This window comes from Macaca thibetana, chromosome 4 (genome assembly GCF_024542745.1).
Source record: "Macaca thibetana thibetana isolate TM-01 chromosome 4, ASM2454274v1, whole genome shotgun sequence".
NCBI classification, from domain to species: domain Eukaryota; kingdom Metazoa; phylum Chordata; class Mammalia; order Primates; family Cercopithecidae; genus Macaca; species Macaca thibetana.
Genome location: NC_065581.1, coordinates 146,714,364 through 146,732,549, shown reverse-complemented (window position 1 = coordinate 146,732,549; position 18,186 = coordinate 146,714,364). Strand labels below are relative to the sequence as shown.

The 18,186-nt window shown below is 40.2% G+C and overlaps 1 protein-coding gene across 9 annotated transcripts in view; it reads right to left on the bottom strand.

The window, feature by feature from the left end:
• CEP85L (centrosomal protein 85 like) overlaps positions 1-18,186 on the bottom strand; it is a 239,010-nt gene that overhangs the window by 176,503 nt on the left and 44,321 nt on the right. For 6 of the 9 annotated variants that reach the window (XM_050786400.1, XM_050786407.1, XM_050786402.1 and 3 more), the window contains 2 exons: positions 8,637-8,854; positions 5,711-5,819 (listed from right to left, as the gene is read on the bottom strand). In XM_050786400.1, the coding sequence (XP_050642357.1) occupies positions 5,711-5,792 (82 nt within the window). In that variant the 5' untranslated portion in view covers positions 5,793-5,819; positions 8,637-8,854. Of the gene's footprint in view, positions 1-282; positions 3,643-4,225; positions 5,368-5,710; positions 5,820-8,636; positions 8,855-18,186 lie in introns of those variants that run through there. The other 3 variants (XM_050786405.1, XM_050786408.1, XM_050786409.1) reach the window with 3 other exon arrangements.

Below are 18,186 nucleotides of genomic sequence, written 5' to 3'. Positions count from 1 at the left end.
CAGTCAACCCCTGGGTGACAGAGACTCTGTCTCAAAAAAAAAAAAAAAAATTATATGGCTTAAAAAGTGTCTGATGATCACATTCTTCATTTTCTTAATGTGAAGTGTATGTAAACTAATTAGGCTACAACTCAGGCAAATACTATCCAGAAGACTGTCTTCATCATCTTTTCGAAGTATATAAATACACATTCCATCCAGTCAGAAAAATCAGGACTCCCTCCACCCTTTCTGTTCACACACATAAATATTACAACATGACAATAGAGCTTATCAACTCACCATTACTTGGCCTCAGATTAATTTACCAGCTTCATTCAAGCCAGTAAGTGATCAAATTCCAATTATTAATCAAGTTCATTTCACAAAAGTCATCACTAAAGTTAAGATTCACCTCTTACCCCCCCGCAAAACCTATTATGAAAGAACATGCCCAGCTGGGTTTAGGCCAGAGTTATGTTTCATTGTTACTACAGTACTCTTAGAAGTCCATCTAATTCAGAACCACAGCAGAAAACAATATTACCTGTTGTAACCATACCAGTTATTACCACTATCATTATGACATCACTAAACACCTTATGGCAATGCATCAACTAAGAGGTAAATATAAAGCTCAAAGCAATGAACAAATGACTTTTTTTTCAGCTCAAGTGTTTCCTGTAACATTTCATTTTCACACACTATAAAAGTATAATACTCTACCTCAAAATGTTTTAGGAGTTGAATATATAAGATTTTGTTTTTGTTTTTTGAGACAGAGACTCACTCTGTTACCCAGGCTGGAGTGCAGTGACATGATCTCAGCTCACTGCAACCTCGGCCTCCCGGTTCAAGCGATTCTCCTGCCTTCAACCTCCTGGGTAGCTAGGATTACAGGCGCACACCACCACGCCCAGTTAATTTTTGTATTTTTAGTAGAGACTGGGTTTCACCGTGTTGGCCAGGCTGGTTTGGAACTCCTGACCTCAAGCGATCCGCCCACCTTGGCCTCCCAAAATCCTGGGATTATAGGCATGAGCCACCGTGCCTGGCTTGAGTTATTATTTTTAAAAAATTATTTATGAAAAGGAACATACTTAGCACAATTAGGTGTTAGGAAGTACTCAAAGTATCACTCTATCATGCTAGATTTCAAAAGCTTATGGGAAATATGGTTATCCTTCACCCAATTTGAAACCAGTATACATTCTGAACAATAGGGTAATCTCAAATGCAATCAACCAAATGCATAAAAAACATACCCATTGTTCTATTTTAAATTACCTTTCTAACCACACTTGCCAATATAAAAAAGAGAGGCTTTTATTTGACCTTTGTAAGAAAACTTACGAAAACACTCATTTTAGCTGGGCGGGGTGACTCACGCCTGTAATCCCAGCACTTTGGAAGGCTGAGGCCAGTGGATCACTTGAGGCCAAGAGTTCAAGACCAGCATGGCCAACATGGTAAGACCCTGTCTCCACTAAAAATACAAAAATTAGCTGGGTGTGGTGGCACATGCCTGTAATCCCAGCTATTTGGGAGGCTGAGGCACGAGAATCGCTTGGAACCGGGAGGCAGAAGTTGCAGTGATCCGAGATCGCACCACTGCACTCCAGGCTGGGCAACAGAGGGAAACTCTGTCTCAAAATATAAACAGATAAATACTCATTTTATTTTTGGTTTACAACAGTTACTCCATAAAGCTGAAAAATGGGAAAAGCCAAATCAAACTGAATCCTAAGTGAAGGCTCAAGTTCAGTATTTTTCAAACTACACTTATTATTCCTATTTTGTACTGCCATTTCTTTAAAAAAAAATTTCTTCTGATTTTTAGGAAGTGGTTCTACAGTACCTTTGGCTTTTCCTTTAGTCTAGTTACATATTTGTATAAACAAACAAACCAGTTTCAGGACACCTTGAATTAATCCATATATTAAGATAAACTCACTTTAATACCAGAAATTATTTACTTATCCCTGCCTTCACACTTTGTTTTCAGACAAGTCCAATTTTAGGGCTGGAATAACTGCTCAAATTATTCAAAAGATATACTGAACAACATTTCAAAAATAAAAATTTCCTTCCAAAAGATCCCTACATGAATCAACTCAGAGGTCATTATCTTGACCTTCACCATCTGTTCATTTGCACAAGAAGCAACACAAGTTTTTCATCTAAGGTAGAACTTTTTAAAACTTAAAATTATCAAAGATAATTTTAAATATTTATGTTTGCTCAAAAAGGGAAGAAACACAATACATTACTATTTCAGCATATAGCTGAAAAAAAACTTTTCAAAGCCATGTCCTGATTTGCCAATGGTTTATTACTGACAAATTGAGATAAAATACATGCTTTGGTACAGCTATACTGTCCAAATTTTTTCAATTTGGGTAGTATTTACAAAGTATCTTCTTCCACTATTATTCTATGCCATAGCAAATGTCTCTCTAGAGACTGCAACATAACAAAGTCCTTCCTTACTCAACTTTAAATACTAAAATGTTCTCTTCATAGAAAACAATGAAAAATAGACACCAAGCCTCAGTGATATACCTCCAAACAAGCTGCTATTATCACGAATAAATTTTAATAGGTTAAAGACATTACAGATGGCTTTTGACATTTTCAGATAAACTGAAACCACTCCTTCTAGCCCCTAGGGATAATGAAGTAGCTTCTCAATCACTTAAATTACTTAGATGACAGGATTTGTGAATAATCTGTAAACTGGGGAAACCTCTGAACTACTGTCTCCTTAGGACAAATAGCACACAATTTAGAAAAAAAAAAATCCCTACTTAATACTGCTTTTTATAAAATTCATACCTACATTAAATTTCTAAAAGTGTTTCAGGACTAAACTTAAGTGAATGATTCAATTCTAACTCTGGCTTTTTAAAATGTATATATGTCTTTTTAAAAACCACATCACAAATATCTAAACTATCACAGAATTGCATTATTCGAAATTTCAATAGCCTGATATTAGTGACTCGGTTAGTGACTGATTTTTTAAAAAACAGTAGAAAATATTACCATCAAAAGACCCCTTTCCAAATGCTGCTTCTGCTTTTTTTGTTTTGTAAATAACCTCTTTGGAAATGTATGCAAAAATATCTCTAAGTTACACAAGTCGAGCTCAAACACTGTGTGGAGCAAGGTTACTTAACAGGAGTCCCAGAACCAGCTAAAACTGTAGGGAAAATTTTGCGTATGTATATATGGCATTGTTTTTTCTGCATAGAAGGTCCATATAACTCAGTTTCTCAAAAGGCCTCAAAACTCAATTAAGATTAAAAGTGCCTGGAAGGACCATCATCGTTAGAGAACATATCACAGGCAACCCAAGACTTATTTTTTATCCCAAGTTAGGGGAAGATTTATCCTAATTTTGTGGCTCCTACATAACTTCTGAGCGACGCAAGCACGAAATGGCTGTCCGATACAAACAGCCCCCATCAGACACGGAATGCAGCAAACCCCTAATTTTCCTTGAAGGGACCACGGAAAGCCAAACGGATTCGCAACCTGGTTGCTCAATGGTCCATTGGCTACTGCAGGACGCGCCCTCCCCTTACGCCGGAGGGGCTGCGGGGTGGCGACCAGGTTCCTCCGACCGGCTTAAGTTCCCTTGGGGGTAGCTGATTCCGAGGGGCTGAAGTTCCCTTGGGGGGGGGGGCTGATAGCGGTCGCATCTCTGGCAGCATTCTCCCTCCCCTAAACGCGCCCTAAAAGTAGCGGCTGCGGGCGTGGGCACAGCCAACCCCAGCCCGCGCCTCCCAGAAGCCTGGAGGGCACGGAACTGCGGCCCCTCCGAGACGCGCCCGAGCCGCCGCCGCAGCACGGTCGCAGCGACCTTCCTGCCCGGGTCCTAGCGAGCGACGGGCAAGCCCCGTTATCACGCCGGTCACACACCCCACGAGTGAAAGGAAAAAGCCGGGCAGACAACAAAGCCCAACCCGCGGGGGCCCAAGCGAGCTGGAAGTTGGGGGCGCTGGGGCTGCAGCCCAAGGAGGAGCGGCGGGGACGAGGGATGCGGAGCTAATGCGCCTGGGACGCGGCAAGCCAGATATCAGCCCGGGTGCTGGCAGCGGGGAGGACACTGGGCGCGCGGCGACGTCGGGGAGGCGGCCGGGGGAAGACAGGCCGGAGGCGGGAGGGGAGCGGCGGCGAGGTCCCGAGGCGCCGCGGTCGGCCGTGACCCCCACCCCAGCCGGGGCGCTGTCCCGTTCCTTACCGGCAGGGAAGCTGCGGGCTCCGCCGGGGCTATCCCGGCCGCTGGCCTCCGGAGCCAGAAAGCGCCCCCACATCGCGGGCGAGAGGGCCGGGTGGGCCGGGGACGCCCGACTCCTCACGTCCGTCCTCCTGCTTCTTCGGTGGCGGAAACTTGCGCGGAGCCTGGGCCTCGGCGGCACGGGCAGGAGGAAAGGCGGGATGGCTGGTTAACGGCTGTTCAGCTACGGGCCGGGAGCGCAGGGGCCAGATTCGCCGCAGTGGCAGCGGCTGCCATGGCCAAACCGGCTGGGCTGAGGCCCGCGCCGGGGAAGCGGCGACTCAGCGATGACGGCTGTTAGATCCCCGGCTGAGCCCAGGCTCAAAGGCTCCAGGCGAAGTTGCAGCTGCGGGTTCTCTCCGCCCCCACCGCCGGCTGAGCCAGAGCCGGGGCTGGGGCCGCGAGGGGGCGGGGCCTCAGGCGATGACTTCAGGCGTGCGCGGCGCGGCGCAGGGCGGGGACTGCGGCGGGCGGGTCGGTGGGCTCCCCCGACTCCGCTTCTCCTACTTGGCGGCGACTGGGCTGTCCCGCCCTCCCGCCGCATCCCTCCGTCTCCATCCTCCCGCCCTGCGAGTTGAGTACAGGGCAGCGACTTGGCCTATTTTGCGATACTCTCCCCTCCCTTCGGTAATCCCTCACGCCCTCCCTCCTGGCACCTCTGTAAAGACACGTGGAAGACCTGCCCCTGGCGTCACCACAGCTCGAGATGAAGGGGCCAAGCCAGGGAGCGGCTGAGGGGACTTCCAGCCTCTCTTGGAATTAGGATTGGGATTTAAATCCTCATCTGTATTCCTTCGTTTATAGATCACTTTAGGGGCAGAAAAGGGGTGGTTTTCCTTTACTAATGGGGGCGTGGGGGCAACACAGGCACCAGAATATAACACAGGGATGTGCACGGGAAAAGGCCCGGAGGTAATTAGGACCCTAGGGGGAGAGGGGTCGTCATTGTAATCGCACAACCTTTCAGATTAGCAACCAGAAAGTAAAAATGGCACCAAAGTCTGTAAAGGGAGTCCTTTCCTCTTTGCCCCCTACTGGTTCACGTTCTTCCTCTTCTTGGCCGGTTTCCACCCTTCACCTGAACCCTTAGTGCAGGAGGAGACGTCCTAAGGAAGAGCGAAAAGGGACAGCATCGTTTTATTTTTAAATCTTACTTCTCACTGGCAATATGGTGATGCTTCCAACGTTTAGTTACAAACTAGTTCGCGTAATAAATTCTGGGCCAGCACTGTGGTGGGAGGCGGGCTCTGCAGTAGGCCCATCACTCAGAGGTAAGCCAGAACGCAGGTCACTTAACCAGAGAGTCTTTGAGTTCCGCTTTTCCTGTTCTGGAATCTTGCTAACAAAGGCCCCATATTTGCATTTTTCCTTAAAGACACTTTAATTGGGAAATACTACTTAAAATTCTTGGAAGTTAAATCACATTTGGGTGTGTGTTCTATAACTTACCACATCCGTGTTGTAATTTATCTGATTGGAGTTTTACATTTAGTCTCCCTGTGGTAGACTTCCAATTATTTCTCCAAATCATGTAATGTTGGCCAAGGGTCAGCTGTTTCTGATGATAAAAAGATACAGAAACATGAAAGACGAGTGTGATTGGTTCCTTTTTCTGATTTAAATGTGCATTAGCTTTTTTATCTAACACTTGAGGGGGTAGATTTTTTAAGTCCCAAAAAGAAAATTAGCAGAAGCTATATAGCACTATGTAAAGTATACATTTTTTTTTTTCATGCTTTGTAGTTACCACAGTCTCAGGAGCAGAATTTTTGAAATTCATTTGTGATGCAGTTCTAAGAAGTGTATAAAATTTTACAGAAATATCTTGGCTTTTGCGAGTTTAAAATACAATTATTATTTCAAAACTGCCAATTTGCTAACTCTAAACAGTATTTAAGGAAAATCGTTTACTCAGGTTTTCTACATCTTTTTATCAATATAAAGGGCATGCTACTACACAAGGAAAGTACAATCTAAGGTGAAAGAATCTAAAATATTTCAATATCTATTACAGAGTAAAAGCAAACAGTAAAAACAAGTTGCTCTTTTGGCACTTGGCATCAAAGATAAAATTTTTGTGTCCCTAGTAATTAAACTTGGGAGGATAGAGGGCTAATGCAATTAAAATTAATTGAAATACTAAGTGGGAATATTATGTAGATAAAGTAACTATCTATTTCTTTTAATCATATGAATTCTGAGTATATACTTAACTAATGCTTCCCCCCACATCCATGATACATGGATGATATGTACATGGGATGATACAGCCATGGTTTTCAGAATGATTAAAATTTATCATAACACAAGTTGGAGAACCTAAGGACTACCTAACCATTACTAAACCCCATGTGGTAAACTGCCTATTTTTGTTTTGTTGTGACAGTGTGTTAGGACTACAAGGAGAATTTTACAAGCAAAGACATTTGTCGTTGAACCTCAATAAACCTCAGTCTTCGCAGTTGTTCTACTGTGCAGAGATAATATAAGTAATGAAAATAGTGACTCTGGCCGGGCGCGGTGGCTCAAGCCTGTAATCCCAGCATTTTGGGAGGCCGAGACGGGCAGATCACGAGGTCAGGAGATCGAGACCATCCTGGTCAACACGGTGAAACCCCGTCTCTACTAAAAAATACAAAAAACTAGCCGGGCGAGGTGGCGGGCGCCTGTAGTCCCAGCTACTAGGGAGGCTGAGGCAGGAGAATGGCGTAAACCCGGGAGGCGGAGCTTGCAGTGAGCTGAGATCCGGCCACTGCACTCCAGCGGGGGCGACAGAGCGAGACTCCGTCTCATAAATAAATAAATAAATAAATAAATAAATAAATAAATAAAATAATAAAGAAAATAGTGACTCTGTGTGTGTGTGTATAAGTATAATTGCTCAGATGAAATTAGGATATTTAATGTTTTGGGAGGGGACTTCTAAAGAATATAAACTGGATCACAAAAGAAAATAGTACTAAAAATGCCGTATTAAATACTAAACTATATTAAACTATTTGTTTGAAATGTTTCATTTCAGAAAAAGACATTATTGAAAAGTGAAAAATAAATGTTGCATTTATAATTCTTAAATTTGTATGTAAATCTTTGAACTGATTATCTTACTATGATTATCTTACTATCTTATGTGAGCTATCTTATATGTGTTTTTCTGATTCAAATTTGTCAGATTGTGCAAACATCAACTACAGAACTGAAGAGGGATATGACAATGGATAAAAGTGATATTTTAAAATTAGAAGAGTTAGGCGCAGTCACTCATGCCTGTAATCCAATGCTTTGGGAGACCAAGGTGGGAGAATCCCTTAAGCCCAGGAGTTGGAGGCTGTAGTGAGCTATGATTGTGCCACCACACTCAAGCCTGGGTGACAGAGCAAAATCCTGTCTCTAAAAAATAAATAAAATTAGAAGGAAACCCCATGCATAATATGAGGTAAGCTCAAGAAAACTTTATATTTACAAAAATACAAAATATATAAAATAGCAAAAGAACCAAACAATCTGTAGGAAAAGTAAACCAACCAATAACAATTGAAGTAGTTCCTAAAGAACTATTGCTACTACATAGAAAAAGATTTATGAATGAATTCTAAACGATTCCAAGGACTAGATAATTCTTATATATCAAGTGTGTATCAAGGACCATGCTTTACAACCTCTTCCAGATCACAAAGGTGACAAGTTATCCAATTTTTTATGGATTGTTGTAATCCCAAAAATCATGTATCATTTAAAAAAAAACAAAAAAAAACATTCTTTCTTTCGAAGATGGATTTGAATATCTTAAATGGATCCCTGGCAGGTAGAATTCAAATAGGTGAATGGAAAACAAATAGGTTACTTAACCTGTCTGTGCCTTAGTTCCCTTACCTGCAAATTGGGGATTATAATAACTACCTCACAGGATTGCTGTGGGGTTTAAACGTGTTAATCTTTGTAAAATAGTTAGAACAGTGTGTGTGTACATCCTATATTGGTAATAGAGACAAACATACAATTTAGAAATGTAACTGTGTTATAGCTCACCAAGAAAAAATAACATTCATTGGTATAGGCCAGGTCAGTTGTATATGGTAATTTATATACATGTATCAGAATAAAATAGTGACTGGTATCTTTTCCTGGCCCTTTGGGGTTACTAATTAGTCCAGGAATTATGGTGAAATAGTACACTCTTGACAAATATTTACCAAATTTTTGGGAGCCAGGTTCACAGAAGCCTTCATTCTAGGCTGTGATTTCCTGCCCAGTGCTACCAAAATAAAGGAAGGAAAATTAGGGAGAAGTAGCTAGGTGGTATGGTGAGGCCAAGAGGACAAGGGCACTCATCTTAAGTCCCTGATTCCTGGGAGGTACAGAAAATGAATCTCACCTGTACCTTTGACTCCAGAGTTGGGTTGCAATAACCAATAAGAAAGAAGGTATGATATGAACCACTGAAGCAGTCCTTGGGATAGGAAGTGGGTGTGGGAGGGATAGAATTCCGCCAACAGATAAAGTCTTCCAAAGGACCATCAATGCTTTCAGGAACTGCTTAGGACTGACATCTTTGTCAATGGAACTTATGGTAACCACCTGGTCATCCTGAGCCTAGGAAAAGAAACAAGATCATTTATAGTGAAATGGGACAGCAACCTGGACAGTGCGTAAGGATACAAAGTCTTCCTTGCCTGCCTTCGTGCTTTTTCAGACACTGGACAGTAAGTAGAAGGAAGTGTGGATTCAAGAAAGCAGATCATGCCTTCACACACAAACCCACACACAGCCTCCTATCTGACCTGCCTTGGTGGAGAAGAAGACTGTTGAAAGCTGAAAATGTTCAAAATGTTAGGGAATTGGATTGAGATGTACTCAGTGGAAAAGGGGATTTTCAACAGCATACAGTTGGCAGTGTTATTGGGAGAGAAAAAAATTTGAGCATATACTTCCAGTGATTTGAGACTTCTCACTAAACCAGTTACCTATTTTATGTTAAGTAGTTAGTAATACCTCCATTTTACAGATGGGGAAAAAAGACCAAAGAGAAGTTAGGGAAGGTCACACCGGAAGTAAAGAGCTAGAATTCAAATCTGATACATGTAACTCCAAAGCCCATGCCTTTTCCACCATGCTCTTCAACATGCTGTGAAATAAAAACTGGAATTTTTTTTTCAGATGCCATATGAGAAGGAAATACCTAACTATAGGATTTCTGTATAGTGTTTAGGGTTCAGCTAAGACTGGAAACCATGTGACATTAATCTGCGGTGGTGTATGGTTTTCTTTAGCTGTAACTAGCAGTTTGAGTGTAGGAAGAAAGAAGGCAGATAGATAAATAGGGTTTTGCAGTGTGGGCACTCAAATGGGAAAAAGGGGCAAAGAATGTTAAGGATATTGGTGAAAGAATAGATGAAGTGATGGGAAACTGGGTGTAGCCTATCTGGAAAAAGCAGTTAAGACAAAGCTGAAATGTGGAGAGAAGGTCATGGGAATAAAGGAGTGGAACTTTTGCAATTGAAAAGCAAATATAACGAGAGTAAGGGAGTAAAAGTTGGAAAGATACGATGTTAGGGTGGGAGAGGAGGGTGCTGAAGTTTAAGATTGGAGAGATGAGACAGTGGAGGAATTGATCTGTGAGGTGACCTTGGAGTGTGTCTCTCTGATCTCCCTTCAAGAAAGACCTTGATATTCAGCCACGAGGAATGTACTTAGCTGACAGCCTCCAACTTTTAGCACCTGCAGGACCTGCCTCAGCCTTTTTATTTAATTTTTTATTTTTTATTGATACATAATAGAGGTACATATTTTGGGCATATATGTGATAATTTAATACATTCATATAATTTGTAAAGATCAAATCAGTGTTATTGGGATGTCCATCATCTTAAAAATTTTCTTTTCTTTATGCTAGAAACATTCAAATTATTTTCTTCTAGCTATTTTAAAATATAACAATAGATTATTGTAAACCATAGTTGCCCTACTCCGTGCTTTTCCCAGATATCTCCAGCCAGTGACAAATCTCAGCCAAGATAATGGGGCCTGACCATTCTTTCCAATGCAGAGCCCTTCTAATCATCGGTCCTTGTTCTCTAGCTTGCTATTGGGTTGACTGGGAACTTGTCAGATATGCATTGTAGTCTGAGCCTTTCCTTTCCAGTCCTGCTTCCTGTGCCTTTCATCTTTCACGGGTGTTACCTTCCAATAAGCCTCTTACACCCCTAGTTCCATTTTAGCATCGCTTTCCAGAAAAGCCAACTGACACATTCTGTGAGGAAGATGAAGATTGGTGGTTTTGTTTTAAATAGGAAAACAGGAGGTCTACAGAGCATGATGAAAATGTTTCCCAGAGAGGACTGTATACTAAGGATGAGTTACCAGGAAGGCAGCATATAGCAGCATAGACTAAGACTATACAAGAGTATAGATGTCTTATGTTTTGAACAGCAGAGAAAGGTGGAATTGAGAGAACTGGGCCAGGCACAGTGGCTCACGCCTGTAATCTCAGCACTTTGGGAGGCTGAGGCGGGCAGAACACTTGAAGTCAGGAGTTCCAAATCAGCATGGCCAACATGGTGAAACCCCCTCTCTACTAAAAAAATACAAAAATTCGCTGGGCATTGTAGCACATGCCTGTAGTCTCTGCTACTCTGGAGGCTGAGGCATGAGAATTGCTTGAACCCAGGAGGCAGAGGTTGCAGCCAAGATGGCACCACTGCACTCCAGCCTGAGCGACAGTGCAAGACCCAGTCTCCAAAACAGAAAGAAAGACAGACATGACAGGTTCAAGTGGACTCAGAATACCACTTGGGCACATGGAACTCTGGAGGAGAAGGTCCTCAATGCTTCTGACTGGCCTGGGCCAGGGAGCTACCGCCCCCCAGTTAGAAAAGTTTGCCACTATTCAGAGTACTTCCAGGAGCACATAACAAACTTGTGAAATTTACTGAGTTAATTTATGTCAATAGGAGTTTAATTCATTAATTAAGAATAATTAATTAGTTACAACTTCACTACTCAAGTAATTTTAAATCATTAAGACAGTTTTCATAGTAGCTTCCTTACTTCTAGGTAGTAGAAGAGAATTCAATTCAATATACTCTGTTTCCGTTGGTAAGGTTTTTTTATTCCAAAGAATTTTCAGCGTATTGCTTACCCAGTGGAAGAATGTAGGGATCTCTGGAACTGTAAATAGAGTTAACATCACTTAAACAATCCCTAGAGGAATCTGAGCTAATTTAAGGAGTGGACCTATTTGCTAAGATTTCAGTGGAGCTCTGGAATTTTAACAAGTTATTATAATAAATTCAGAAAAACAGACAAGTCTAACTACAATTTTCAGGTTTATGGGAGAACCAATTTCTTTATGTTTTTTTTTCAGGTCATAAAAATAATACATATAAAAAACAAAAAGATGATTTAGAAATATTATTATTCATCTGGCAATTATTTGTTGAGTACCAAAGTAGGGCAGAAAAATTAAAACCAGACACAAGTGTGAAGGATTGGTTACTTCACTATAACACTTTAAGCTTTTTAATTTTCTATTGTGTAAACAGTATAAAATAGCTATAGGGTAAGGCTTCTTTGTTCCTTTGTTTTTAACACAATGGAGTTACTTTGTACTGCGGTCCTTACAATCTCTCATGTATGGGTCACTCTTAATTATTTTATTTTGTTCAACAGTGTACTGATTGCAGAAGTCTCTTGGCCTGACATAAATTCAAGTTGTAAAATCTAGAACCTGTATTTTTAAAAATAAATAAACTTTTAAAAGACCACTTGAAAATGGAGTTCAAGAATTATGAAATTATTATTGTAAATATATGTTAAATATAAAAGTGGATAAAACAACATTTAAATCAGTATATTTAATCAGTGTTACAAGGAAATTAATAAATATTTTAAGTTGACATTTAACTATTTTGCTTATATCTCAAAAGTTTAACATATCAGGTTGTCCCAAATATACATTTGAAAATATGCGTTAGAAAAAAGGGAAAATCATATTATATTTGGACACATCTAGACTAAATTAAAATTGGTCCTTTTTTCCTCTACTTTGCGGCATAAACAAGGTATTTCTTAAACAGCCCTAATATTTTGTAGTGTTATTTTGGGGAATCTATTTTTAACATACTACCTAAAACTGAATTCAGAAAAAAATCTTACAGACTTTTTTTTACAAGCAAGACTTACAAGTTTTTAAAAAGCTAGTAGAATAACCAATCTCTACTTTCATCATAGTAATTAACACTAGTTTTTTAATATTCTATGCACCTTGAATCACCAATTACTAAAATGAAAACACAAAGAACCACCTGAATATCAAATACATGCATTATTACAAGTGCTTACAGAGAACATGAGATGAATTGCTGATGAACAAAGCATCTAAAATTAACTTATACTCCTCATGCATATGCTGTGGATGATGACAAAAGAAATTCTGAAAAGATATATATATATATAAAAGATACATGAATCTATATCCTCTAATTGAGACATTATACAAATCTTTATAATAATTAGTCTTTATATTAATTAATTAGGTACTTTTTTCCATTACAGTAATCTCCTAATGAAGTTATGGAGCAAACTTTAGCCTTAGCAAAGTTGGGCAAGTTATTTATACTGTGAAAGATAGCTGAAGGATAACTGTTTTCAACTGAGACCAAAAGACATAGTAGTTAGCATTTATTTTCATAATCTTAAAAAGGCATAAAATGTCGGTAGGAGGCAGTAGTTATAGTGACACTAAGGGAGGTGGTAGATTGGGAGCATTTGATCGGCACTCCAGGAGAATAGAGAGAAAAGGCAATATCAAGAGAATTCGTCACTACAGTTGCCTGGATGCTGTTGCCTTCTTTGCTCACCCTTGAAGGTCAGTCTGGTTCTGGCCCAGGCCCAAGATCTAAGTTTCAGATCATGGCAGGCTTAGGAGAACAGTGCAGACTGGAACATCTAATCCCACCCCAGCTTGCCCTAAGATGGCCCCTGAATTTGTTCAGCTCCTGGGCCTGCTGCCATCCTATCTTGCCTGAAACTGTTTTCCAGAAAATTAGAGCAGAAATGAGCAATGCCACGTTAGCTTCAGTTTTGATTTTGGGTGTTACCACATAATTTTTTTAAAAAAAGAATTTTCATCTTCCCCACATACCAACTTTTAGAACAGACGGCTTAAAATGTCTTAGAGGAAATGAGTTGTAATCAGCAGATGAGAGTGTGTCTCCATGTTTTCGTGACACAGGTAGCTATCACACCTTAAGTACCTACCTGCTACATGTGAACTGGCACCAGGCATTGTAGTTTTTCTCTTGCATTTTCATCCAGAGGGTTATGATGGGCTTCGTTAAAATGATTTGGTACACATGTGGGCATTTGCCCGCAAGTATAACCTCTGTGAAGAGGTAAACTTTATAGGCTTCAAGGTGGCTTTCTGCTGAGGTGGCTGCCAGCCTCCCTGGAGAAGGTGTCAGCTGAAGACGTCAAGTAAGGGCCACAGTGAAGCTCATATGCCTTGATCTCTTTTCAGATCCTGGCAAAAGGCCAGCTGAGGAGTACTGCTACAGTCAGGAGCTCGGGGAGTTGGCGGATTGCCCAGATAAGGGGCCGTACTGTCATTTACAATGCAATGGCTTTTATAGATTTCTAGTAACCCATACTCCTACTTATTTGAACCCTATGATTTCTGGGAGAAAAAGCCAGATAACTTTTCCATTGGAATAAAACCAAAACAAACACTGTAATTAGGTTCACAGGATCTATACTGAACGTCTTTTCAAAGTATTTCGTACTTATTTCAGTCAATATCCTTTGCATGATCGTGTGTCCATAACGCACATGCCTCAGGAGTCTTAAGATGCTCCTTGTTCCTCTAGACACCTTTGAGGATACCCTCATTCCAACATGCCTAGAGTTGTGTAATGTCTGTAATTGCCTCATTAACTCCCACCCTGAGTTCTCTGAATCTGGTTTTCTCAAATATGATAAGGAGACTGTCACTTAATGTGAGAGGTGTCAGAATTGTCTTTTTTTCTTTTTTTTTTTTTTGAGACGCAGTCTCGCACCGTCACCCCGACTGGAGTACGGGCGTGATCTCAGCTCACTGCAACCTTGGCCTCCTGGGTTCAAGCAATTCTCCTGCTTCAGCCTCCCCAGTAGCTGGGATTACAAGCGTCCGCCACCATGCCCAGGTAATTTTTTGTATTTTTAGTAGAGATAGGGTTTCACTATGTTGGCCAGGCTGGTCTCGAACTCCTGACCTCATTATCTGCCCACCTTGGCCTCCCAAAGTGCTGGGATTACAGGTGTGAGCCACCGCGCCCGGCCAAGGTGTCAGAATTTTCAAAGGAAAAATGTAATATTGATAAACTGAGTAAAATATGATTACCATATAATGTCATCTTAAGATGTTCTTGTAGCTTAAAACTTGTATAAACAAAATTGGTATTTATACATGTGTCCTGTTAATGCACACAAGAGTAGATTGGAACCTATATCCAGAGTATTTTTTCTTGTGCCTTGAAAAACCAACTTAAAATAAGGTATTTCAAAATTTGGTTTCTAAATACATTTCAATAAAGTTTGTTATTATTCTTTTTCTTTTAAAATTACATTTTTATAAATAATAAAATTTTAACTGTACTCCAGTTAACTATTAATAAATATCCAGAATCCTTAAGGTTTATTTTAATTAAAATGTTTAGGTCTAATGCATTAGTAAATTGAAATCTGGATACAGGAATTGCCTAAGATCTTTACTTTGTTTTACAAAACAATAAAAAAAAAAAGTAATACCAACTCTATAACATCTAAATCTCTAATAATGTATATGTAATATATTATTAGTGGTAATGTTATTTTTTTTTGAGACGACGGAGTCTCGCTCTGTCGCCCGGGCTGGAGTGCAGTGGCCGGATCCCAGCTCACTGCAAGCTCCGCCTCCCGGGTTTACGCCATTCTCCTGCCTCAGCCTCCCGAATAGCTGGGACTACAGGCGCCCGCCACCTCGCCCGGCTAGTTTTTTGTATTTTTTTTAGTAGAGACGGGGTTTCACCGTGTTAGCCAGGATGGTCTCGATCTCCTGACCTCGTGATCCGCCCGCCTCGGCCTCCCAGAGTGCTGGGATTACAGGCTTGAGCCACCGCGCCCGGCCGGTAATGTTATTTTTTGAGTTTAAGAGTATATTTAGTTTTATAGAACAATAAAATATTTTTGTATAGAATATTCAGGGAAAAAATAGAGAAGGAAGACAATTATTAAGTCAGAGAGAAACTAGGATCTGTCTATAATGACTGTATTAAAGAATAGTACTAAAGCCACCTCATAAACCAATGACGTTGTATCACGAAATGACTTTAAAGTTGATGGAGCTGCAGCAAATAAGTTCAAAGCAAGGGGTGCCAGCACCAGAGACTTGGGTTTCAATACAGCTCTGCTCCCTGCCGGCTTATCATTGGGATCAAATAGGATTGTTGCAGCACTATCTCATAAAGCTATCGTGAGGAATAAATAGGATCATGTTGGAAAAGTGCTTCACAAGTTTTAGGTAATCTAATCTTGCTAAGAAAAGGGGCAAATAATTCACACAAAAAAAACTAGAGTAATGGTAAAACGTATTATTGCATGCTAAGTGAGCACTGTGCCAAGAATTTCACATGCAACTTCTCATTTCATCTTCATAACAATGTGATAAAGAATAGTATGCATTGGCCAGGCACAGTAGCTCACGCCTATAATCCCAACACCTTGGAAGGCTGAGGTAGGCAGATCACTTGAAGTCAGGAGTTCGAGACCAGCCTGGCCAACATGATGAAACGCCATCTCTACTAAAAATACAAAAATTATCTGGGCATAGTGGCACACGTCTGTAATCCCAGCTACTCTAGAGGCTGAGGCAGGAGGATTGCTTGAGCCCGGGAGGCGGATGTAGTGAGCCAAGAGTGCACCACTGCACTCCAGGCTGAGTGACAGTACAGAAACCCTGTCTCAAAAGAAAAAAAAAAAAATTAGTATGAATTATTATTATCTCCATTTCATAAATGAGGCAACTGAGTCATACAGAGGCCCCAGGAGACATGGTTAGTTAGTGGCAGAGCAGGAATTCAAAGACAGTTCCACCTGACTCTAGAATCTGAGCACTTTAATATTAGCTATAGTATATTAAAAAGTTTGACTTCATTGGTAATTAAAGATTTAACAATTAAAACATATGGACATGGGAGTGTAAAGGAATGATAAACGTCAAATTCCAGTTGTCTCTGTAGAGGGAGGGAGGAAGGCATTGGAATGGATTTGGGAAAGTGGTGCACAGTGGCTTCAGTTATATGTAGTATTTTATTTTATAAAATGTAATGAAAATGTGGAAATTTGTTCATATCTGACAAACCAGGACCAGGGGTTATATATTTTTTTCTGCCTACTTTTTTGTATGCTTAAAACAATTCATGGTAAAAAAAAATTAAAGCAGTGAACTAAAGTTATCCCATTTCATTTATATAAAGATTAAATAATTAAGAAAATAATTTTGGTGAAGGTTTGGAGAAACTGATATTCTCATACACTTCTAATAATATACATTGGACCAACTCTTTTGGAAAGCAACTTGGCAATATGTGCCATAGAAACAATCTTGCTCTTCGGTTCAGTAAGTTTCCTTTTGGGACATTATCCTAAGGGAAAAAATCAAAATGTACGTGTACATACAGAAACACACACACTGGAAAAACTATAAGCATGAAAATGTCAACTGCAGTGTTGTTTATAACGGTGGAATATGATAAACAATCTAAAATTTTAACAATAGAAAAGTAGTCAATAGTTTGCAGCCTTTAAAGAAATATTTATGATGACTACGTAGCAATTTGAGTAATGATTGTGATGCAACATTAATTGAAAAAAGGATATGAAATTGCATATCCACTAGGATTAAATCAATGAAAAAATAATCATAGAAAAAGGTTTAGGAAGAAACAGCCTAAAGTAATGAGTACACAATTTGTGTCAAAATGATGAGATGCATTGTTTTCTTTTTCTCTTCCAGATTTTTGATATAGATTTGACATACTGTTTTTGAAATGGAAAATTACAGTTGTCCATTGGTACCCAAGAGAGATTGGTTCCAGGATCCCCAAAGATACCAAAATTTGAGGATGCTCAAGTCTCTTATATAGACGGGCATAGTATTTGCATATAACCTATGCACATCCTCCAGTATATTTAAATCGTGTCCAGGTTACTTACAATACCTAACACAACGTAAGTGCTATATAAATCGTTGTTATATTGTATTTTTTATTGTTGTACTATTATTTTTTATTCTTTGGGAGTTTTTCCTTTTTTTTTCTTTTCTTTTTCTTTTTTTTTTTTTTTTTGAGACAGAATCTTGTTTTGTCATCCAGGCTGGAGGGTCGACCTTCTGGCCTCAAGTGATCCTCCTGCCTCAGCCTCCTGAATAGCTGAGATTACAGGCATGCACCACTATGCCTGCCTAATTTTTTTTTTTTTTTTTGTAGAGATTAGGTCTTGCCATGTTGCCCAGACTGGTCTCAAACTCCTGAGCTCAAGCAGTCCCCCCACCTTAGTCTCCCAAAGTCCTGAAATTATGGTGTAAGCCACTGCACCTGACCTTTTTCCAAATGGTTATAATCAGTCACTGGTTGAATTCACAGTTGGTTAAATTCATGGTTGGTTGAATCTGCAGATGTGAAACCAATGGATACGAATAGCCAACTATATTACATAGTACAAATCTAGCTTTGACAATAGTGAGATAGATACGAAAATAAACTAGAATTCACGGGACAAAATGAGGGGTTCTAAGAAAGGTGTAGACAATACACTACCAATACAGGAGGTCAGAGGAAGGGGAGATCTGCTAGGCTGGGGTCTTCAGGAATGCTTCACGAAGGAAGGACTATCAGTGGACTTTAGTAATTCGT